The 24731-nt window shown below is 40.1% G+C and overlaps 1 protein-coding gene across 3 annotated transcripts in view; it reads right to left on the bottom strand.

Annotated features, from left to right (window-relative positions):
• Positions 1–24731, bottom strand: part of col18a1a (collagen type XVIII alpha 1 chain a) — a 151335-nt gene that overhangs the window by 75947 nt on the left and 50657 nt on the right. The window contains exon 1 of one of the 3 annotated variants that reach the window (XM_089133058.1): positions 15097–15533. The exons of 1 other annotated variant lie outside the window; for it this stretch is intronic. In XM_089133058.1, the coding sequence (XP_088989184.1) occupies positions 15097–15271 (175 nt within the window). In that variant the 5' untranslated portion in view covers positions 15272–15533. Of the gene's footprint in view, positions 1–15096; positions 15534–24731 lie in introns of those variants that run through there. One more of the 3 variants, XM_089133059.1, reaches the window with a different exon arrangement.

Below are 24731 nucleotides of genomic sequence, written 5' to 3' on the forward strand. Positions count from 1 at the left end.
TAGTTCACTTTTAAAAACTTTTGCTGATAATTTACTCACCCCCATGTCATCCAAGATGTCCATGTCTTTCTTTCCTCAGTCGAAAAGAAATTAAGGTTTTTGATGAAAACATTCCAGGATTTTCTCCATATAATGGACTTCATTGGGAACCAAACGGTTCAAGGTCCAAAAGACACTTTCAGTGCAAACTGTTCAAAGGGCTTTAAACGACACCAGACGATGAATAAGGAAACTAAGGTCTTATCTAGCGAAAAGATCGGTCATTTCAAAAACAAATAAAAAAGTTAAAGTTTTAGAGGCACAAATGCTCGCCTTGCTCTGTTCTGTGATGAGCGATCGTGACTCTCCTGTTCGAACTCGTTTATCAAAATGAACAAATCTTTTTTCGGGTCATGACTCGAATGATCCAAGATAAGACCCTTATTCATCGTCTGGTGTCGTTTAAAGCCCTTTGAAGCTGTACTGAAACTCTCATCTGGACCTTGAACCGTTTGGTTCCTATTGAAGTCTATTATATGGAAAAAAATCCTGTAATGTTTTCATCAAAAACCTTAATTTCTTTTCGACTGAACATCTTGGATGACATGGGGGTGAGTAAATTATCATCAAAAGTTTTTTTTTTTTTTTTTTTAAAGTGAACTACTCCTTTAAGGGCTCATGATAAATACTGAAGTCCTTTCTCAAATTATAGCTAATCAGGGCATACTTCATAAAGGGGCTTCCGAGTATTCGAGGCTTATCTAAATGACAAAGGGTCTTATAAAACTGAAATATTATTGACATCTGCTTAATTGTTTATATTGTTGAATAATGTATCTATACTGAACAAAATTATAAAACAAGACTTTAGTTTTTGCCCCCATTTTTCTTTGCCCCCATAGAAATATCTAAGACTTTCTGCGTTTTCAAGCAAGCAGTTTGAATGCCGTTTTCGAATCACGAATACGAAAAAAAACCACATACGAAAATTTCAGACTTAGACCTTAATGCAGAGTTCAGACTAGGGTTGGGAACCGAGAACCGGTTCTTTTCCAGAACCGGTTGTGTTTTTGAAAAAATACCGGAACCGTGCAAAATTCCTAATTTTCGGTTCCGAAAACGGTTCTGATGCCGATGCGATATCATCATGTGGGCGAAGTGCTGGGAGTAGAAGACGCCGTCTTATTCCTAAATGACAAAAACTTCACCACTGAAGTTGCGATTTGCTCTCACACGCGCTGCATTTGTCACACACAGACACACGCACGCTGCGCGCGCCGACCGCCGAGTCACTCTCTAGCCTACATTCAAATCTGTTTGCGCTGAGAGAGAGAGAGCGGTTGTCGATATGAAACTGCTTTACAATCACACAGTCTCAATATTTATTTGTTTCACATATTCAAATGATTTCCGTTACATAATTAGTGAGATTATAGTTTGAGTAAACATTGACGGTAGTGGTCAAAACAGATGCAGTCTGTATATTTTTTGTGTTCAGATTTTACAAAATATATACAATGAACGAGTGCATCATAATGTTTTTTTTTCAAACCGTGTTTTTGTCTTATCTTGAATCACTACGTAAAGCCTGTAATAAGCGTTAATACTCGGACTTCTTGTTTAGACTGGCCGGCGGATCGCAGCTGCTGCGGAGTAGCCCAATGCCTGCGTGACTCGTCATGGACATAAACAGAGAGAAGTAGCTCCGGCAACAATGTTCTTCCGCAAGACGCATTTCTGTTTATTAACTGCTAGAGCGCCGATTTATCCAGTAATGAAATAAGTAAAGTCTTAATGAATCAATCATTCAAACCGTTTTAAAAAATAATCTGTTCTACACACATATGTGTGTTAAAGCATATTCTACTCCTTCTGAGAGGGTATTCTTCACTGTTGGAGATACAATAAAGGAGAGGTCTAAATTATTATAGAGAATGCAGAATTTTTTTATTTCCTTTATATATATACCCTATATATATATATATATATATATATATATATAATTTTTTTTTTTGCAAAGATTGCTTAATAATATTTTGAGTTTGTTTACATTACCAGTCTGTTAAACTAATTTGTCAAGTACTATAAGAAATAAACACAAAAAGGATTGTGGATTTTTCTCTTACTAATATTTTAATTGAATGGGAACCGGAACCGGAACCGGAATCGTTTGGCGGAACCGGAATCGGAACCGGAACCGGAAAATTTCTCACGATTCCCAACCCTAGTTCAGACTGCACAATTTTGGCTCGCCGTCAGGTTTTGAGAAATCGCTGACACATGTCCGAAATCACAGACAAATCAGTGCTCGTTCACGCGAGTGACAATCACGCAGTGTGAATGAGCAAAAACGTGATCTGAGAGAATCACAGACAATTCGCCGACGCCCGTGAGATATTTGGCATGCTGAATCTGGACCTGTCGGCGATTCAAAATCTTGCTGTGTGAAAAGTGTTCTGACTGATAGCTACAAAGGCGATTACCGACAGCCAATGACAGAGCAAGATACAGAGCAGCGAGGAGTTCGGGGAGGAGTTATAGATCACATATAAACATGGCATTGTTTCAGAAAAAACTAGTAGAAATTTGGCAGGAGCACCCATGTCTCTTTGAAGAGAAAGAGAAAGAGAAAGAGAAAGTCTCACGTGAGAACTCCGGTCTTGCACATCTCACGTGTGTTTGTTGTGAAACGTACATAGTTTGCGCGCAGCGTGCAAGACAGTGTTGTCGGTGATTCTTCCTATTGTAAAGTCATGCAGTGTGAAACCTTCTGTGAACACAGCAACGACTGAATCCTGGCCAAGATAGTCATGCAGTGTGAAAAGAACAGCGACAACGACTACTTGAAAATCGTGCAGTCTGAAATCGGCATAAGGCACACCTGTGCAATAATCATGCTGTCTAATCAGCATCCTGTGAGGTGGATGGATTACCTCGGCAAAGGAGAAGTGCTCACTAACACTTAGATACATTTGTGAACACTATTTGAGAGAAATATGCCTTTTGTGTACATAGAAAAAGTCTTTGAGTTCAGCTCATGAAAAATGGGGGCAAAAAATAGTGTTGCATTTATAATTTTGTTCAGTGTATATTAGTCACCTTCAATCACACTTGAAAAAGTCAAAGTGCATGAAACTGAACTAAAAAAAAGAGACTCTTTCGAGTTCCCACATAAACTAAAGCCAATCTGCGAGTTTTAGGTTGATGTTAGATTAGTTTACATAAGTTTGCCGTTTTAATCTTAGGCTGTCAGAATGCAATTTCTAATCAAGCATTTTAAATAAGATGTGAGCTGTAATCAGTTTATCCTAAAGCTTTAAGAGCCTCTTACTAGTAGGCGTTCCTCCTTAATCCTGACAGAAAATGCTTAATCATTCACTTGCACTTATCAAACGTCAGCAATCAAAATACCACATGACCTAATTATGCCAAATAAGCCTGTACTACAGATTTGTTGACTTGTATTGGACACTAGACAGCATTAAAGCCCGTAATACAGTTCCTTGCAATTGGAAACCTGCACAGCATCTTTTGCCAATGGAAGAAAGAAGTATGATCCAATGTGACATCAACACTGCCAATTTACCCCAGCAAATCCATTTAACCTTGGAGGCACAATACAGACAAGATTCTCAACACAACACTTCCACATTTTTACTTTTTTTTCTGACAGTCAAGTCATCTTGGCAATTGCTGGAATTGCCCTCTCAGTTGATCCATTATAGAATGAATTGAGAACACTGTCTATTGGCACTCAGAGGCTCTATTGTTGTGGAAAAGGTCCATGGAGGGCCTCTGACCCAATGAGAAATCTCGCACAATCGCTTCCATTTTCCCAATGAAACCATTTTTTTTCTAAATAGCTCCATTTACAAGCTTCACTGGAGTCCAGACACTACATAACCCCATTAGGATCTGTGACACTATTTGAGAAAGCTTTCAGAACAGTCACGGGAGGATATGAGATGGGACCATACTCAAGGTAAAAGTGTGTGCGCAGCAGTGACAGGGAGAAACTTACTAAAAGTAGTGACACTACTAACATAACTTTTTGCAATAGTGTATATACTAGCTCTATACAAGCTACAATACTGTGCAAGTTTAGGGTCTGTAAGATTTTTTCCCCCTTTACTTTATTTACTTAATTAATTTAATTTAATTGATTTAGTATTTAATTAAAGGGTTAGTTCACCCAAAAATGAAAATTCTGTCAGTATTTACTCACCCTCATGTTGTTCCAACCCTGCAAGACCTTCGTTCATCTTCGGAACACAAATTAAGATATTTAAGATATTAAGATCACTCCTGCATACTAGTCCATAGGCTTCTTGAGGGAATGACTTGCTGTCCTCGAAAAGTCATTAAAGACATCGTTAAAATAGTCCAACTGACTACAGGGGCTCAATCTTAACTTTATCAAACGACGAGAACACTTTTGTGCACAAAACAACAACAAAAATAACGACTTTATTTCAACTATTCGTTTATTTCTCCCTCTGCGCGAGTCAGGTTACTAGTTTAATAGCGTAAGCTTCTGTTATTGGACGTCACACGCATCACACACATGACCAGCGTCGGCAAATAGTGAGCCTACGTGTGACGTAGCTTTACGCAATCACACTACGTTAACTGACTACAGGCCCATGGAGAAGGAAGTGAATAGTTGAAATAAAGTCGTTATTTTTGGGGGGTTTTTGCGCACAAAAAGTGTTCTCGTTGTTTGATAAAGTTAAAATTGAGCCACTGTAGTCACTTGGACTATTTTAAGGATGTCTTTAATGACTTTTCAATACGAGCAAGAGTCATTCCCTCAAGAAGCCTATGGACTAGTATGCAGCAGCGATCTTAACATCTTAAATATCTTAATTTGTGTTCCGAAGATGAACGAAGGTCTTACGGGGTTGGAACAACATGAGGGTGAGTAAATACTGACAGAATTTTCATTTTTGGGTGAACTAACCCTTTAATACTTTTATTTAACAACAATCCATTAAATTCATCAAAAGTAAACATTTAAATGATGCAAAAGATTTATATTGTTTTGTATATCCATTCATTAGAGAATCCTGACAAAACATGAATCACAGTTTCCACAAAAAATATGAAGCAGCACAACTGTTTTCAACATTGACTATAAGAAATGTTTCTTGAGCACCAAATCAGCATATTAGAATGATTTCTGAAGAAAATGTCAAATCCTTCTGACACTAAAGACTGGAGTAATGATGCTGCTTTGACATTACAAAAATAAATTACACTTAGTTTTTGGTGAGCATAAGATACTTCTTTCAAAATCATAAAAAAAAATCTTACCAACCACAAACTTTTTAATGGTTGTGTACATCAAAGAAATACATATCTGTTCTTTGATAAGTTCCATTCAATTTAGAGAATCAATTTACATGAATCAGTAAAAAAACAAAACAAAAATTATACACAATCTCTGCAACATATTTTACTGCAAATATCAATGTAATACTGTCATCAACACACATAAACATTCTAAAAAGAAATTGCTTTGTTAAAGTGCTTCAATAGTTAACTAGCCTGTATAGTAGCTTGGGAGGTTAAGGTTTCCCTAGAACTGGTGCACCCCAAGGGAATTGATGAGAAAAGCAAATTCCTTAAAATAACAGACTAATTAACAAAAAAGCAATCAATTGTAGTTAAAGGAAGACTAGACAGTCTGTTACACATTAGCTTGCCCTTTGCACATGGCCCCAGAGCCTCACAAAAGCTTACAATGGCTAGACACTGTCACACTTAACAACCCATTGAGTGACAATTACGCTTTCCAATACAAGCAGAACACCTGGAATTCACTTTTTAGTTTGCGATGAAATAAATGTCAAATCCTTCACAGCAAACATGAGAACCATATAATTAGCATAACTAAATCTATGAGCCGTCTGCAGCACCACAGGGATGTTTTACAGCCGCTGAGAAAGCCTCTGACATGCTTGCATTAAAAAAAATATATATATATTGTGGTTTGATCTTATCTGCCAATTAGCCTTGAATGTCTCAAAACACTGCCTAATCTAATTTAATTTAGATGTTTCCATTATTTAAGATGACTTTAAATAAGGTTGATGGCTAGATTATATAAACATACACACGCAAACAAGGCCCTGTTTACTCTAGTATTAAGTTGCTAACATTGGAAGACCAATAAACAAGACCATGTTCTTTGAAAACATGTTGAACTTTTGTGAAACATGCCCCAATAGTCACAATATACAGGGTACATTATCACAACAAAGCCTCCCATTAAATAGTATACACTAAACTAAAGGATTATTAGGAACACCATACTAATACTGTGTTTGACCCCCTTTCGCCTTCAGAACTGCCTTAATTTTTCATGGCATTGATTCAACAAGGTGCTGAAAGCATTCTTTAGAAATGTTGGCCCATATTGATAGGATAGCATCTTGCAGTTAATGGAGATTTGTGGGATGCACATCCAGGGCACGAAGCTCCCGTTCCTCCACATCCCAAAGATGCTCTATTGGGTTGAGATCTGGTGACTGTGGGGGCCATTTTAGTACAGTGAACAGATTGTCATGTTCAAGAAACCAATTTGAAATGATTCGAGCTTTGTGACATGGTGCATTATCCTGTTGGAAGTAGCCATCAGAGGATGTTTGGCCATAAAGGGATAGACATGGTCAGAGACAATGCTCAGGTAGGCCGTGGCATTTAAACAATCCCCAAATGGCACTAAGGGGCCTAAAGTGTGCAAAGAAAACATCCCCCACACCATTACACCACCACCACCAGCCTGCACAGTGGTAACAAGGCATGATGGATCCATGTTCTCATTCTGTTTACGCCAAATTCTGACTCTACCATCTGAATGTCTCAACAGAAATCGAGACTCGTCAGAGCAGACAACATTTTTCCAGTCTTCAACTGTCCAATTTTGGTGAGCTCTTGCAAATTGTAGCCTCTTTTTCCTATTTGTAGCGGAGATGAGTGGTTCCCGGTGGGGTCTTCTGCTGTTGTAGCCCATCCGCCTCAGCGTGTTGTGGCTTCACAAATCATTTGCTGCATACCTCGGGTTTAACAAGGGGTTATTTCAGTAAAAGTTGCTCTATTAGCTTGAATCAGTCGGCCATTCTCCTCTGACCTCTATCATCAACAAGGCATTTTCTCCATCAGGACTGCCGCACACTAGATGTTTTTTTCCTTTTCACACCATTCTTTGTAAACCCTTGAAATGGTTGTGCAAGAAAATCCCAGTAACTGAGCAGATTGTGAAATACTCAGACCAGCCCATCTGGCACCAACAACCATGCCACGCTCAAAATTGCTTAAATCACCTTTCTTTCCCATTCTGACATTCAGTTTTGAGTTTAAGAGATTGTTTTGACCTGTACATGCATCTTTGGTGAGCAAAAGAGACTTCTTTCAAAAATTTTAAGAAGATCTTACAAACCCAAACTATTGTTTTGGCCACTAAATTTGTAGTTGCCCCAATAAAATGTGACAGCGTTGTGACCCTAAACAGAATTTCTTCCACTGTGCCACTGCACAATGACTTGGATGGGCTCCTAAAACATGGTGTCCACTCAAAGTTGTCAATATAACAAGCTGTCTAAAAGATAAAATCTTTTTTAGACACTGTTTTAAGATAAAGGCCATTTGGCCCCAGCGACACTAAAAGTAGTACACTAAAAATACTATACTTGAAATTCAAGCAAGAGACTCAACTGTTTTGTTAATCATATAAAACCATGGTCTGAAGCTATTCATCATGAGTCTATTTGCTCATTGTGTATTTATATATGTTCATTTGCTTCACATGACAGTTTATTCTGTAACCGTGTTTCTAGATGTTTATCACAAACCCACACAAATACCAACTTAATGCTCTCAGGATTTACTTGGCAGTGGATTGCAATCATAAATTCAGCCTGAACATATGGACTAGCAATTCTGTGTTAAGTCACTCCTGCCAAAAATGTAACCTGAAAGCTGCATTTACTGCGTCTCAGCACAAAGACATACTTATTAGAATACAGATGGTTCTATCCTCCAGCCACAGAGACATGAACAGTTATCTGTCTTTCACCTTTAAGAACAAACTCTGGAATGAGGGGGAAAAGTCATAAGAACGGCATTCACTGTCAAAAACAACTCAAGATCAAAGTGTATGCTTCCCAAGCATTTATTCAATGAAAAAAGAGCTAATTTTTCAATGAGAAAAACACATAGTTCCAAGCAAAGAGTCTGTCACAGTCTTCGTCTGCACCATCCTGTCTGCGTCTCCAGCACTACACTTCCCAGGATCCTCTTGTCTCCACACCTGAACTCACTCCCTCATCAGCCTCCCGTTCAGCGTCCTGTATTCATCTGTTTCACCTGTTTTCACCTCGTTTAGTTTGATTCCTGTGTGTATTTAGTTCCTTCCCATTCAGTCTGTCCTTGTCGGTCGATGTTTATGTTACCTCGTGTTGAGAGTGTATCCCTGCCTGTTTCCTGTACCCGTCTGCTTTTGAGAGTTCAAGTAAAGCATTTGTATTGGAGCTTTGCCTCTTCAGTCTGTCTTCCTCAGCCTGCACTCCACCACACCCCGTGACAGATCGACCGACCGCCAAATAATGGATTTTGCAGCAGTGCAACTTCTCCTCCTGGAGCAGGAGGATCAATCCCTCGAGGCCCACACACAGAGGTATTTGGACTTGATACCTCACGTTCACTATGATGATACCAGCCTCTGTGTGTTCTTCCGGGCAGGCCTAAACGCTGAAACCCAGGCACGCCTGCCCGGAGAGGGGCCTCGAGGGAACTTCGCGGCCTATGTGGAGTGGGTGCTGGTGTCATGTGGATCTTCTTTCACCGTGGACGACGGCACCAGCCCCACTCCAACGCCAGGGACCGTCCAGCCCGAGACCGTCCAGCCAGAGCCCGAGACCGTCCAGCCAGAGCCAGAGCCCGAGACCGTCCAGCCAGAGCCAGAGCCCGAGACCGTCCAGCCAGAGCCCGAGACCGTCCAGCCAGAGCCAGAGCCCGAGACCGTCCAGCCAGAGCCCGAGACCGTCCAGCCAGAGCCAGAGCCCGAGACCGTCCAGCCAGAGCCAGAGCCCGAGACCGTCCAGCCAGAGCCCGAGACCGTCCAGCCAGAGCCAGAGCCCGAGACCGTCCAGCCAGAGCCAGAGCCCGAGACCGTCCAGCCAGAGCCAGAGCCCGAGACCGTCCAGCCAGAGCCAGAGCCCGAGACCGTCCAGCCAGAGCCAGAGCCCGAGACCGTCCAGCCAGAGCCAGAGCCCGAGACCGTCCAGCCAGAGCCCGAGACCGTCCAGCCAGAGCCAGAGCCCGAGACCGTCCAGCCAGAGCCAGAGCCAGAGCCCGAGACCGTCCAGCCAGAGCCAGAGCCCGAGACCGTCCAGCCAGAGCCAGAGCCCGAGACCGTCCAGCCAGAGCCAGAGCCCGAGACCGTCCAGCCAGAGCCCGAGACCGTCCAGCCAGAGCCAGAGCCCGAGACCGTCCAGCCAGAGCCAGAGCCCGAGACCGTCCAACCAGAGCCAGAGCCCGAGACCAGGATCCCACCCAGCCTCCCTCTCCCACCTCCTCCCGTCACGCATCCGTCAGCCCCTCCGTCTGCCAACTCCCCTGACCCAGCTGGGTCGTTGGATCCCCGGCCTTCGCTTCACACCTCCTCTATCTGGACACTTCCTCGGCCCCCGGTCCCATCGGATCCCCCGTGGCTGCTACCTCCCTCAGCTCCTCCATGGTCCCACAGTCCACCAGCTCGGCCAGGCTCCCTCGTCCCTCCGAACTCCCTGCACTCCCTCGTCATCCTCCCTTCACCTTTGGACTTCCTTCCCTTGGCTCCGCCCCGTCATGTCACCCCCCCCGGTTCAGTTGGACTCCTCACTCCCTCCAGTCACCCGTCAGCCCTCACGCACTCTGACCTCACCGTGTCCCTCTGTGCCCCTGTCAGCACTTCGGTCACCAGAGCCTGCGGTGTCCCCTTGCTCCCTCGGTCCCTCCTCAGCACCCATCATCGTCGGTCCCTCAGCTACACCCTGGTCTCCTCTCCCATCCGCTCCGCCCCTGTCAGTCGGCCCCCTGGTGTTGCCAGTCCCACTACCATCGGCTCCACCAGGGGTCCTCCCTCCAGCTGCTCCGCCCTGGTCTCGCCCTCATCATGCTCCGCCCTGGTATCGCCCTCAGCCTGCTCCGCCCTGGTCTCACCCTCAGCCTGCTCCGCCCTGGTCTCACCCTCAGCCTGCTCCGCCCTGGTCTCGCCCTCAGCCTGCTCCACCCTGGCCACGCCCTCAGCCTGCTTTGCCCTGGGGACGCCCTCAGCCTGCTCCGCCCTGGGGACGCCCTCAGCCTGCTCCGCCCTGGCCACGCCCTCAGCCTGCTCCGCCCTGGTCTCGCCCTCAGCCTGCTCCACCCTGGCCACGCCCTCAGCCTGCTCCGCCCTGGCCACGCCCTCAGCCTGCTCCGCCCTGGCCACGCCCCGCCCAGCCCCCAGTTCGTCCCCCCTCCTTCCTCTGTTATGCGGCGTGAGGTCACGCCTCCCGGGAGGGGGGAGTTCTGTCACAGTCTTCGTCTGCACCATCCTGTCTGCGTCTCCAGCACTACACTTCCCAGGATCCTCTTGTCTCCACACCTGAACTCACTCCCTCATCAGCCTCCCGTTCAGCGTCCTGTATTCATCTGTTTCACCTGTTTTCACCTCGTTTAGTTTGATTCCTGTGTGTATTTAGTTCCTTCCCATTCAGTCTGTCCTTGTCGGTCGATGTTTATGTTACCTCGTGTTGAGAGTGTATCCCTGCCTGTTTCCTGTACCCGTCTGCTTTTGAGAGTTCAAGTAAAGCATTTGTATTGGAGCTTTGCCTCTTCAGTCTGTCTTCCTCAGCCTGCACTCCACCACACCCCGTGACAGAGTCCTTTTTGAACATCTTTATTTAATAAAACCAAATTAAACTTACAACCAGAACAGCTCATGGCATTTTCAACATGCCTACAAACTACAAAAAATATTCTGCTTAACTTGCATTGCTATTTATTGATTAATCAGACTAAAGGGGACTTTCCACTGCCTTATCATGCATGGAGGAATGTCATATATCCAGCTTATTGGTGACGTATGGATAGGTTAAAAATTTGACCACTAATTGCATACTCAGATAAGGAACAGTGCGCATTAGAGAAGAGCAATGAGCAGAGGTGTTTCTCTGTATTTACCTAAACTTGACAAATAACAGTTCTAAGATACCCTATTTAGATGTAGGTTAAGAAAGAATGTGGGGTGTTTTTAGGGCAAATTTATTTGACAATCTCGTATGGATTTATTCTTTTAGGTTTACCAAGTCTGACCACATGTACTGTATGAAACTATGATTATCTGTGCAATTGCAATGCACAGGGAGAAGTCACAATTTAAATCATACCTCTCACAACCAGTAATTCCTCAAACTGCTAAAATAAAGTTAAGCTACATTAAATTATATTAAGAAGAAATCTATTTATATCATTGGAAAATGAAATGTACTCAACAGATGTGTACTGTTGATACTGGATGTATTCAGTGCTTCACAGGTTGGTTAAGAGCCATGCTTCCCACACCTTCTTACCAATGAACTTACAGGACATTTCCAACCATTCTCGATTTCATTTCACTCAACAGATAGACAAAGACAAAATTTTAAGCTAGGGATGCTCCGATCGATCGGCCTCAGATTGCTATCAGACGTTTATCACATTCTATAGTGATAGTCATTAGACTCAATAGAGTCAATAGTCATTAAGGGTACGCTACACGAACAACCATGTATAAAAAAATGAAAAAAAAAAACTTTTTGCATACAGATGACACCATTGTAAAACAATCTCTTTTCACAAGGATCTGTGAAAATTACAATAAAATATGTATGCCAGGCCAGTAGTTGGTGTTACTTTATAAAGAAAGACTACGTGCATATAGACTGAACATGTAATAAGTCACCTTTTTCATGAATTCGTGTTTTTATAGTTAATACGGAGACGAAGTATCGTTTTAAAAAACTTGCACTTTGAAACCCGTTTAAAAAAAAAAACTAAAAAAAACGCCATTCCCATGTAAATCAACGGCTAAAACTAGTGCTGTCAAACGATTAAAATATTTAATCGTGATTAATCGTATTAATGTCGTAGTTAACTCGCGATTAATCACACATTTTTATCTATTCTAAATGTCTCGATTCCTTTTTGTCACATTATTTTTTTCTCATTTAATGCCCTTATCAGCATGGAAAAGTGGATCGGCTTGCTTTGTGCAATGTTTTTTTTTTAATTTTTTTTATTTTTTTTTTTTATTGAAAACAACATTGGCATATACAATGTTCAATTGCACACTAACATTTTCACTTGGAGCAAATAATCTCTCACACAATGTAACCCGAGGTGACGAGGTCCAGATATTGACGAGGGGTGGAGAATTCGCATCATCTATGTGTGTGTGTGTGCTTGGCAATCAAGTGGTATTTCAGACTGGACGAAACACACATATCACTTTGGTCTTGTCCATAGAACCATTTGGCAACTTAAAAAGTAACATTTCCATTCAGAAATTTATTGGCATCCATTTCGGCGTCTCGCGCTCGTCATCCACTCAAAACGTAACGTTTACCAACTATTTGGCAGGCTTGCAAGCCCAAACAAGTGTGTGCGGCGTGCCTGTTGTTTTATTTCCGGTCTAGCTAGATCCGCTTGCGCTTTGGTCGATGAAGCAACAAAACGTCCTCACGCGGCCCAAGCCATTGAAATTAATGGGTTTCGCAGCGCAGCGCCACGCACACTGCGTCCTGTTGCAAAAGCATATGAAAAAAACCCCACAAAGTTTGCTAGGCATAATTCATCATTAATCGCACGATAAAAAAATTGACGCCATTAAAATGGGTTTGTGTTAACGCTGTTAATAACGTGTTTAACTGACAGCCCTAGCTAAAACACATAAAAAAGTTTTGTTTTTAGTTGAAAATGGTATTGTGTAAATGGACCCTACATTTATAGCTTCCTACAGCTACAAGACCTCCAGGAACCGATCGCAACAGTGTTTCCCAAAATCATTTGAAAGTTCAACCAATGGAAACTGGATCACGGGTATGGGCAATATATAGAGACCAAATCAAATGGACACTGTTTTACAGCTTAGACTAGATCAAACGCTCAGGTTATTGATTTACCGTGCGCCATATAATAGGAGTGCACAGCTGAAACAGTGGAAGATCATCACTCACCAGCCAGGATCTGATTTATTGTTACTTATTCTATGTATAAATATTTTTATGCTTTATGGCGCACCGCTTACACATGTAAGTAGTTCTTTTGTTCAGTAAAAAGTTGCCCAGATGCAGTTAACATAATTGCGAACAAGACCAAACTTGATTTTATGACCTATCATATATACTTTCTAATTGTTATCATGTCAAGCATGAATAATAAAATCACTTTTTCTGGGGGTTTTCCAGCAGTGTTGTAACATATAAACGTTTTCTTACCAAAAACGTATCAAATGATACCAGGTACTAGGGGTACAATATATATATATATATATATATATATATATATATATATATATATATATATATATATGTCATCATTTTGTTTCCGACTAGTCCAACATCGACTGGCCAACATCGCCAACTAGTGGTTGTGACAGTCGACTAGTCGACTAGTTGATGAAACCCCTACCAGGTACTATATGATACCTTGTTTTCATAGGCCATAATAAGCAATTACTTTTAAGTTTGCCACTTACAATCACGTGAAATCATTAAATATGCCTACAGTGACAGTCAACAGAGAGCTTACATATCACTTTTAAAGCTTGAATGATCAGTATCGGGTTGACACGATGACAAGAAATTGGTAGTCGGTATTGGTATCAGCTGCTAAAATCCGGACCCCTATTTTTAGCCAATAAAATATTTTAGAGCTAACTAAAAGAAGAAAACAAACATTCTGAGAAACAAAACAATCCAAGACCGTGGGAACTGAGTCGCATGTGTATTGAAATACAAACACATAAACATGCAAAGACTTGATTAAGTAGTGCCATGCAGTCATCCTTCACACTTCCATGCAGTTTTGACAAGCATGCAAAGTGAATACGTTAAAACATCTCCCCAGAGACTTTGAGGGCTTATAACTGGTGAGGACCACACAACACTTACAGACAAACCCTCACCAAGACTGGTGGATGACAAACAGACAGACAGGTGGCACTGGTTGAAAATGCATCTTTCTTTCTTTTTTGAGAGAGATGGCATTCTAACCGTCCGTTACCTTTCTGGTTACTAACTGACAAGCACCGATACCCATCATGCTTCTCTTCGGGCAAAGAGTGGCACTCCACGGGGAGGTGGCCCTCATCCAGGAGCGTCCAGCAACTGTCACGCAGGACCTCGCAGAAACTGCGACAGGGCAGTGGGGGTGGCAGTCCAGGCGGGCCGCACCGCGGTGTCAACAGCAGGCAGAAAAACCATTCCAAACTATGATGGCAGTTTGACCGCAAAAGCCATGCCCATTGGGTTAAAACCACCCGAACTTCCTCCACGCTGCTTTGATTTAGAAAATTGGGCACCATGAAACTATCCACTCTCATTCTGGTGCAAAATGGCAAATCAGAACCGACTGGCAAGCAGCGAGAGGATTCGACAACCGGCATGCTAGCAACAAAATACTCACTTTCAATGGTTAGTAGATTATCTGAGACAGAGTATTCTGAGGAATACAAAGTCGAGTTATCATAATCATCATGCTCAGTAGAATTACGCCCATTTAATTGATTATATGTGCTAATATTTTTAACAAGAATACTTTCATTTGCTGAGTCACTAACGCTCTGAAGTCCATCCATCTGGTCCACTTTGGTCTCCAGGTTGAGGTTTCCCGCATGCAAACTAGCATTTTCACCAAAAATAGCCGAAACGTTGGTTAACATAACGTAGGCATCCTGTCTTTCAAATTGAGAAGATCCAGATCCGGATCCAGAAGCAAATTCAGACCCATTTACAGATTCAGGCTCAACCCCAAACCCGGACCCGGATATGAACTCTGATTCCCCCTCAAAATGACTGACCTCTTTTTCCACCTCAATTACAGAAGCCCTTGTACCTGCTTTCCTGGTCTGTTCTGTCCTCGGTTGGGATGTGGGCCTTATGGTTGTCAGGTAGGCGGGTGTCTGCGTGCCCTTCGTATTCGAGTTATCATTCCAGAACCAGCCATGTGTGTGGTGTATGCTCAAGCACACCACAATATAGAGGCACAGCCAAAACCTCAGCTCAGACATCACGTTCACTTCCAGTCAATTCAGCAATTCAAACAGGATCCTGACATGCCCTCTACAGTAATCCACACCAAACACACAGAGACTCGTCCCTGGCTCACCGTAAAGTCACCACAATCAGCCCACAAGCCAGGCAGGAAAAGTTTAGAGGAGGAGTAACATATTTAAAAGAGAGCAGGGGGGCTGCTTCGTCATTGGCCGAGCTTGGGACCTTTTCCTCCCCCGTAGCTCCCATCTCCCCTTTGTCCTTGTGAAAGAGTGTCTCTGATGATAGATATTCTTACCAAAAATGCCTGCAAGGCATGCTTTTGTATACGCCGGTGCTTCTAAATGCTCTCGCTGATGGAATCTAGAGTTGTTTCAACTTTTACAGCCTTTGTAGGAGCACAAAAAATTCCACAGACCCCCGTTGCACAGAAACAAGACCTCTTAGATACAGACATTTATGCTTTAAATCGTTTTTTTTTTTTTTTTTTTTTTTTTTTATAATTAAAAATGAATACTTTTTTTGTTCATTTTCTGAAGGAAATTCTAGTGCTTGCAAAGCTTGAAATTTTAGGTAGTTTATGAAATGTTGCATCAGGGACACTTTACAGCGAGTTATCTTGAGCAACATAACAGTACCGTTGAAATTGGTAATAATTAGTTCACAAAGCATGTATTAAATTTATTAAAAAACGACAGTAAAGTAACTTTCACAACAACAAAAAAAAGTTTCCATAAACTATTAGGTAGCAAAGCTGTCTTCAGAAATTCTTCTGCATATTAGAATAATTAGGAAAGGTTGTGTGACACTGAAGACTTTCAGCTTTGCCATCACCGGATTTAAAAATAAATAAAATACAGAAAACTGTAATTTTAAAATGAAATACAATTTCACAATATTACTGTTTGCACAGTATTTTTGCCTTGATGATCATAAGAGACTTCTTTCAAAATTTGTTAAAAATTACTAACCTCAAACATTTGAACAGTAGTGTAGAGTAAAATTATAAATGCGATCAATTATAAAAATTGACTGGAGTCTGTATGTTACGAGAGATAAAAAGATTATAGATGTTAATAATCAGAATGCCCTAGGAATATCAATATGCAATCACTCTATTAAATATAGTTAAATGCTATAAAGACCAAACTAGTTAGAACAACTGTCTCATTAAACATTTTATCCTTCTTAATACAAACTTTATTCCCTGTTTAGGAGAGACGTCATAAATCATTTCATAACTGTGTCGATGAAGTTCACACAGAAGCTAATTCCACATTCCAGCTTTGAGCTGCAACAAGCAGCATATACCAGCATATTGGCTTAAACCAACCCCCAATACAAATCTTGTACTCTGGTTTAAACTTACAATTAGCTTTGACAGAGGTGACCACATGTTCTGTGCTTCAGTTACAGAGTTATATAGTGGTCTTGTTCAGACAAGCCTACGAGAGCTGGTGACAGACCCTCCACATGCTAACTGACACTCTATAAGCACTGTCAAACTACAAATAGTTCTCCTGAAGAAATTTACAAATATGAACACATGCATCAGTGGACATTGTGCCCCTCTCAATATACTCAGTTTACTCTAAAACATGATTTTGAATGATGAAACATTTTTCTGGATTACATTTCATAAGAAAATACTATTTCAGTCTTGTACTTTCAAAATGTCATGTTTAATTTAAATTACAGAGTATAAAACTCTGTCTACGCCATTTTTTTCAGTATATGTGAATATACCATCGCAGATTCACATGATGCTATATTGCAAATAGTCTCCAAATCCCTGTCACTATTACTATAGCATGTAGAAATCAGAACACAGCAACTTTTAAATTGACTATATGTTTTTATCTTTGCAGGAGACAACTATAAAAAAAAAAATAAAAAAAATTAAGTGCACATTGTCAAAAAAAATGGTCATGTGCTCTTCCGTCAGAAACAAATGGACTACAATTTCCCCCGCAGGAACTTTCCCCAAGATCTAAGGACTTTGGGGTGGTACTCGACCGCAGGATCCAGGGTCTAAATGAAGTTCCAGACCAGAATTCCCCCCTCAGAAAGTCCCTGCTCACAAGGTAGTAATTGTTCAGGAACTTTCGGGGGTTGGACTTGGGCGCTGAACACGCTGATTGGTTGAGTTCATGCAGCATTTTGATTGGTTGACTACACACAGTATTTGATTTGATTTCCTCCAAGGACGAATTGTTCCGGGTGATTTTGGTGTAAACGCGGCTTATGACTAAATACAGACAAAATTTAAAAGACAATCAAATATGAATAAAAGTTAAAAAGACAGAGATAAAACCCAATACTGGCCATTTATTTGAATGGCTTTTAATTTAAAGCAATCCACTTAAAGGAGTAGTTCACTTTAAAAAAAAACAATTGCTGATAATTTACTCAACCCCATGTCATCCAAGATGACCATTTCATTCTTTCTTCAGTCGAAAAGAAATTAAGGTTTTTGATGAAAACATTCCAGGATTTTTCTCCAAATATTGCACTTTACTGGTAACCAAACGGTTCAAGGTCCAAAAGAAAGTTTCAGTGCAAACTGCAAACTGTTGAAAGGGCTTTAAAAGATTCCAGACGATCAATAAGGGTCTTATCAAGCGAAACGATCGCTCATTTAAAATAACAAAGTTTAAGTTTTATAAGCTCAAATGGTCGCCTTGCTCAGTTTTGTGATGCGCATTCGTGACCGTTCGAACTCGTTTATCAAAATGAACAAATCTTTTTTCGTGTCATCTGGTTTATTCAACAGACGAAATGAACGAATTGACTGGGAAAAAGATTTGTTCATTTTGATGAACGAGTTCGAACAGGAGAGTCACAAACGCGCATCACAGAACAGAGCAAGGCGACCATTTGAGCTCATAAAACTTTGTTATTTTAAATGAGCGATCATTTTGCTAAATAAGACCCTTATTCATCGTCTGGAATCATTTAAAGCACTTTGAACAGTTTGCAGTTTGTACTGAAAGTGTCTTTTGGACCTTGAACCGTTTGGTGCCCAGTGAAGTCCATTATATGATATATTCATCAAAAACCTTCATTTCTTTTCGACTGAAGAAAGACTTGGATGACATGGGGGTGAGTTAATTATTTAAAAAAAAATTTTTTTTAAAGTGAACTACTCCTTTTCACTTTTAGCTAATTTTAGTATTGTGAAGTACTTTGGTTAAAAGTTGAGAAAAGTAAATAAAATCAAACTCAAAAAGTCTAAAATCTTACTGAATAAAGTTTCAATCTTTGACAGTGCAGACACCTCAGTGTAACAGAACCGTATACACCAAAAGATACAATGAAGCCTTGTGTTGTGTTTTTCTTATTATCCTCAGAGCTGAATTTATAGTAAGATGAGTCTAGGATGCATAATCACTCTTTGGGGGTTTGATGTGAACTGGATAAATAGCTGAACCAGGGGATTTGGCTCAACGGAAACTGTAGAGTTCTCTTCTTAAACAGTGAAAGGACACAATGAGGCATGGAGATATTTCAGAAACCTACAACGTCTGCCAAACCCCTTGAGGCACAATAGAGAAGTCAACCCCTCAGAACAATTCATCAAGAGGCACAGCCAAAATCACAGGGGCAGCCCACAGTGAGTGTGGGAATGACATTAACAAATGCTGAGCAGAAGTACACAGTCCTCAGAACACATCGAATCTAGCATTAACTCAGCATACTATAGCGTTTAGATTTCAAGTGGACTCTGCTGGACGAATTAGCAGCCTTGCTGTCTACTGCCTATGTAGACATCTACCTTCTGAGATAGAGTCCTAACTGAAATGCAACCTCATTTAGAAAAATTTAAACAGACTCTATTGTAGGTGTGACCGAAATCACACACCGCATTTCTTGAGTCTTGACCATTAAAATGCATTCTACAGTAGGCCTATATGGTATGAATCTGCCATGTTGGCTTTGTCATGTGACCTACAGCATCAGTTGAGTCATTTCATTACCATTCCTAACTCATCCCCCATTGCCTCATGGGATAGTAAAGTGTCCAATGGATGTACGCTTCAGAATCACACCGGGTACTCTTCGCCAACTGTTTTATACTGGACATATTGGTTTTTTTTTTCACCTACTATGTACAGGAAGTATGCAACATCTTTGATTTTTGTATTTTACATGTCGCTATGCATAATGGGGTTGACTTCTACCATAGACATATTTCACTAGACCTCACCTGGGGGTTCTAAGCATGCGTCAAAACCGCCGCCATCTTGGAACAGGGGTCTCGTCATAGGAAGTAGCTAGGTAACGCTGCTATCTCTGCCTTTACTTCGAAATTCATTGATGGTGGCGGACTTTTGTGCAGCGTATGATGTTTACGGATGAAATCTGAACTAGGAAGAATGTTTTTAAAAAAAAATAAAATTTCTTTCTGCAATCAATGATAAATACATGTCTGACCGTTGGAACAAACCAAAAAAACAAGAAAAATCGCATTCATGATGATTTATGGTGATTTTATTTGCGTTAGACCTGTCTACTACATTGACGCTGATGCATTAAAGTGGAGGGGCTCCCCTGTTTCAAGATGGCGGCTCTATTGACGCATTCGTTCCAATGAACTGCCGTATCCAAGGTGAGGTCTAGTGTATATGTCTATGGACTTCTACAAGGAGGATACAAGCAAAGCTACATTAGAACTAGGCCAAAAGAAGGTATTATGCTGCTTACCTTTTGGGAAAAGGTCACATTTAGAATAGGACTGGGCAAAAAAAATAGATTTTTCTATTAATCGTTTTTTTAAAATGTGGTTCAAACTTCAAAATCGATTCTCAACGGCCATGAATCGATTTTTTCCATATTCAGGGCTTGCGGTGCTGTGTCTTCTCTCTCTGCACAAGGCAAGCGTCAAGCGCTGCATGCGTCGACACACTTGTGTTTAGGAGTCGGGACATGACGGAATATTCACTTGCACAATCGAGCCAGTATTGCATCGTAACCTATGATCGTAACTAGCATTTATCATTTTCACGTCTTTTTAAGTTTTACCAGTTTAAACATTAAAGCAATGTTAAACCATCCCGTGCTCGCGCACTCTCAGAGATGTCTTGCACTGCGCGCACATACAGTGAAGCCTAAATCCGCCTCACAAACTGCTCACCAGAAACAAAAGTTTTATCCCTGGATTATATCGCGTTAACAGTTAAAAACATGCAAAATTATGTCAAAACTCTGGTTTTGGTGAGTAACCTCGTAAAAACAGTCGGTTATGTCTTAAATTAGCATTAAACGCGTGTGATAGACAGTATAATGAGACAGTAATGGATCCGTGCACTAGTTCTTAAAGTGAATGCAGCCATATGTGTCTGTCATTGATTCTGTTGTCATAACAACATAATATAGCATTAATTGTAAGCAATCAGAATTAATAGCCTATGTATTTAATTCAGTCAGGACTAAAAAGACTATCCAGTGTTATTTTACATTGGATTACTTTATTAATGGTTTCTGTATTTCTGACATATAGTCGAATCGAGAATCAAATCAGGAATCGAGAATCGAAAATCGAATCGAGAATCAAGAATCGAGAATCGAGAATCGAGAATCGAGAATCAAGAATCGAAATCGAATCGAACTGAGAGCTTGCGAATCGAAATCGAATCGAAATTAAACATATGAATCGATACCCAGCCCTAATATAGAATTGTGCCCACAATTTCTTAAAATACTGCCTATATAAGCAGCTTGGTTTTAAGAGAAAATCCTCCCAAAATAAATCGATATTAAGTAACCACAAACAATTTATTATAGAATTCTGCCAACTCTTGCATGCAAGAAATGCGTACAGTAAAGTTGATTAGACTCTGATGTTCACTGCAGGTTAAAGGAAGTATGACTGACTTCATTCTTTTTTCTTCTCATTACACAGGAAGTCAAAGTTAATGAACTGCAAACACAGCTTTACCCATAAGGACACTGAAACACGAGCAGTCATGAGAACATGACATCGACACATGCTTCTTATTACCTCGAGCCAAAATGTCACATACATCACTGAAGAAACTAACAATTCAATAACTGGCTGAAGTCCTGCTGTTAGCTTTTACATAAGGGTTAATGCTAAACCTCATGATTCAGGTCATCCATGGGTGGGAATCTTAGTTTATAATTCTCCAAGGTGACTCCCTCGCAGTCGTGACCTTTCTCGGCACACATTCAGGGCCAACGTGTTCTCAGTCTGCCATCAGCTAAAAAGATTTGTTTGGCGGATGAAAGCTGCACTCATCAGGATGTGATTTAACATGAATTTTAAAATACAAGGCAGCTTTTACTCCTTGCCGTTACAGAAAAAAAAAAATGCTTGTGATGTTTTTACTTTGGGGAGTCCCTCATACCTTTATGATTGAACTGGGATATTCTTGTGCCAAGGGACCCTACTGATTTGGACATTTTGGCATGATCTGAGCTTTGTTTGAGTAAAACTTATATTAATCATACAATGTTAGTCTGAGGAGTTTGAGGTGCTTAGGATATATGGGATGTGCAGCCAGAAAGGATGGGTGGCCAACAAAAAACAACATCAACACCGGTATGTTTTCAGTCAGACTCCTCTGCAAACTCCTATTAGGAAACTGAGCTTTCCTGACATTTCCTGCCTCTCACTGATGAGAAAAGTGTCCTGGACAAGTAATGTCCTTGGGTGTGTCGTGTGTTTGAATAAAAAGATTGTTGTTTTCATTAATACCCTATTTTTTTGGATGGTGTTCCTCAAAATACATTCATATGTATCTTCAACTAAATTACCAAATGAATGCAATAATTGAAATAGATGAAAACTATACAGTGTGCACTGTTGTTTAAAAGTTTGGAATCAGTCAGATTTTTACAGTTTTTCTCAGTCGCTTTGGTGCATTTCTCACATCACTATTTACATTTGCACAACAGTTACTTCAACCTCCACAACATTTAGTCATTTGTGCACATCATAGTTGCAGTTTCTCATTCCTTCCAACAAATTGCAAATGCTTTTGGACATGCATCAATTGCTTTCATACAACTCTCTGCTGTTTTATACTGTAGCATTATCGTTTGCTTTTGTCATATCAGTCCAAATTAACTATACTTGTGAATGCTGAATAGTCATTCCATATAAAACTAAGTCCTTTTTTAATTGCTTGAGTCAACATCACATACAAAAATGTTGAACTAGTTGTCAAAATCTGCCAAGCAATTTTTTTTATCTTTAAAAAAACCTTTTTTTATCCTAAATTTAACAATTTCTCACAGGTGAACCTCAGCTTTCACTGATGAGAAGAGATGTGCATGAATGATTTACAGTATATGTATGTTGTTGTTTATTCAATTCCAATATGTACTGTGATATTGTTTCCAGTTGTGCACCGATCTACCCAAAGGGAGTTTATGTTTGTTGTAAATAAGAGTGTATTTTTTCTTTTGCACAATGTTGTGAACAAATTAGAATTGCAAAGAGCATGCAGTAAACATGTGAAACATCCATATTCAGTGTCTTGTACTCAGTTACTGTACCTCACTACGTACAGTAAATACAGTAATGTGAAACTTTACTGTAGTTTTTAAATGGCTGTGCAAATAGTTTATAGGACTGTCTTGAGCATTTTCAGGTAGTATCACCAAGATCTGACTTTTTTTTTGTATTGGCAAACACTTACAGAGTAAACTGTCATAATGAAAACATGACAAAGCCATTTGACTATCTTGTTCATAAACACTGGTGTTAGGACTTTTCATCTTGACGACACTGACACTTTCAATGACATGAATATTTGCTTTTGAGGAATGAGTTATCCATTTTGAGCAAGTGACACACTTTTGCAGGTTATCAACTAAGTTTTGCAGTTTGTACTAATTGTTTTGAGAACTGCATTAACTGTTGTGCAAATGTAAATAGTGATGACTGTAAAAGAAATGATTGCTTTTATTAAGCAAAGAAGCATTAAATTGATTCATAGTGGCAGAGTTACAAAGATTTCTACTTCAAAATAAATGCTGTTATCTTAAAAAAATTTATTCAACAACAAATCCTGTCAAATTTTCATTACAACATTAAAACATTAGATGTCACAACTATTAGATAGATAGATAGATAGATAGATAGATAGATAGATAGATAGATAGATAGATAGATAGATAGATAGATAGATAGATAGATAGATAGATAGATAGATAGATAGATAGATAGATAGATAGATAGATAGATAGATAGATAGATAGATAGATAGATAGATAGATAGATTTGAACAAAGCTTTCTATATTTACAGGTGACAGGGAACTTGTTGAGTGCATGTAATTAACTTGAGCATAGGGATAATAACAGCATTGCATCCTGTTTCCGCTGTCCACAGGCTTTCTTTTTAAATGCAGAGAGAGTCTGAACCTCTTAGCTGATATGCCAAAAGCAGAAGTTATGAGATGTACAAACAAGGTGTCCTTGATCCATAATGACGCAGTAACAGATGTGACGCAGGTTTACAGCATCAGCAGGAGCAGACAGAACAACAAAACTTGATTAAATATATTCTTTGGGTTTTTCCCACTGAGATTTGTCATTACATAGTCAAACAGCCTTGAAGCAGACATTCATACAGGCTTTTTGAGGTCAATTTAAAGCAGTTATTAAGAAACTGTTTGCTCTAAAACTGTTTTTTTCACCAAAAATATAATGTTTACATACTTTACAAAGGGACTTAAGTAAACAAAAACATAGCATAATATTATTTTCCATTACTGTGATTTAAAAGAAGTGTTGTTCCATTCCATTATAGATGAATCACTTACTTAGGAAAATACAGGTTCAGATCAGATCAAACTCAACGACAAATTACAAATTAGATTGTCCTCTTAAAGGATTAGTTCACTTTAAAAAAAATAAATAAATAACTTTTTCTGATAATTTACTCACCCCCCATGTCATTCAAGATGTCCATGTCTTTCTTCCTTTAGTCAAAAAAAAAAAAATTAAGGTTTTTGATGAAAACATTCCAGGATTTTCTCCATATAATGGACTTCAATGGGAACTAAACGGTTCAAGGTCCAAATGAGAGTTTCATTGCAGCTTAAAAGGGCTTTAAACGACACCAGACGATGAATAAGGGTCTTATCTAGCGAAAAAATCATTGATCATTTCAAAAATAAATACAAAAGTTGTTTTTTTTTTATTCATCAAAACGAACGAATCTTTTTTCCGAGTCATTTCATTCATTTCGTTTGTTGAATGAACCAAATGACAAAAAAAAAAAAGATTTGTTTATTTTGATGAACGAGTTCGAACAGGAGAGTCACAAACGCGCATCAGAGAACAGAGCAAGGCGAGCATTTGTGCCTCTAAAACTTAAACTTTTTTATTTATTTTTGAAATGGCCGATCGTTTCACTAAATAAGACTCTTATTGAAGGTCATTTGAAGGTCATTTGGACCTTGAACTGGTTGGGGTCCATTTAAGTCCATTATATGGAGAAAAATCC

This window comes from Pimephales promelas, chromosome 7 (assembly GCF_988280905.1).
Source record: "Pimephales promelas chromosome 7, fPimPro1.hap1.1, whole genome shotgun sequence".
NCBI lineage: Eukaryota > Metazoa > Chordata > Actinopteri > Cypriniformes > Leuciscidae > Pimephales > Pimephales promelas.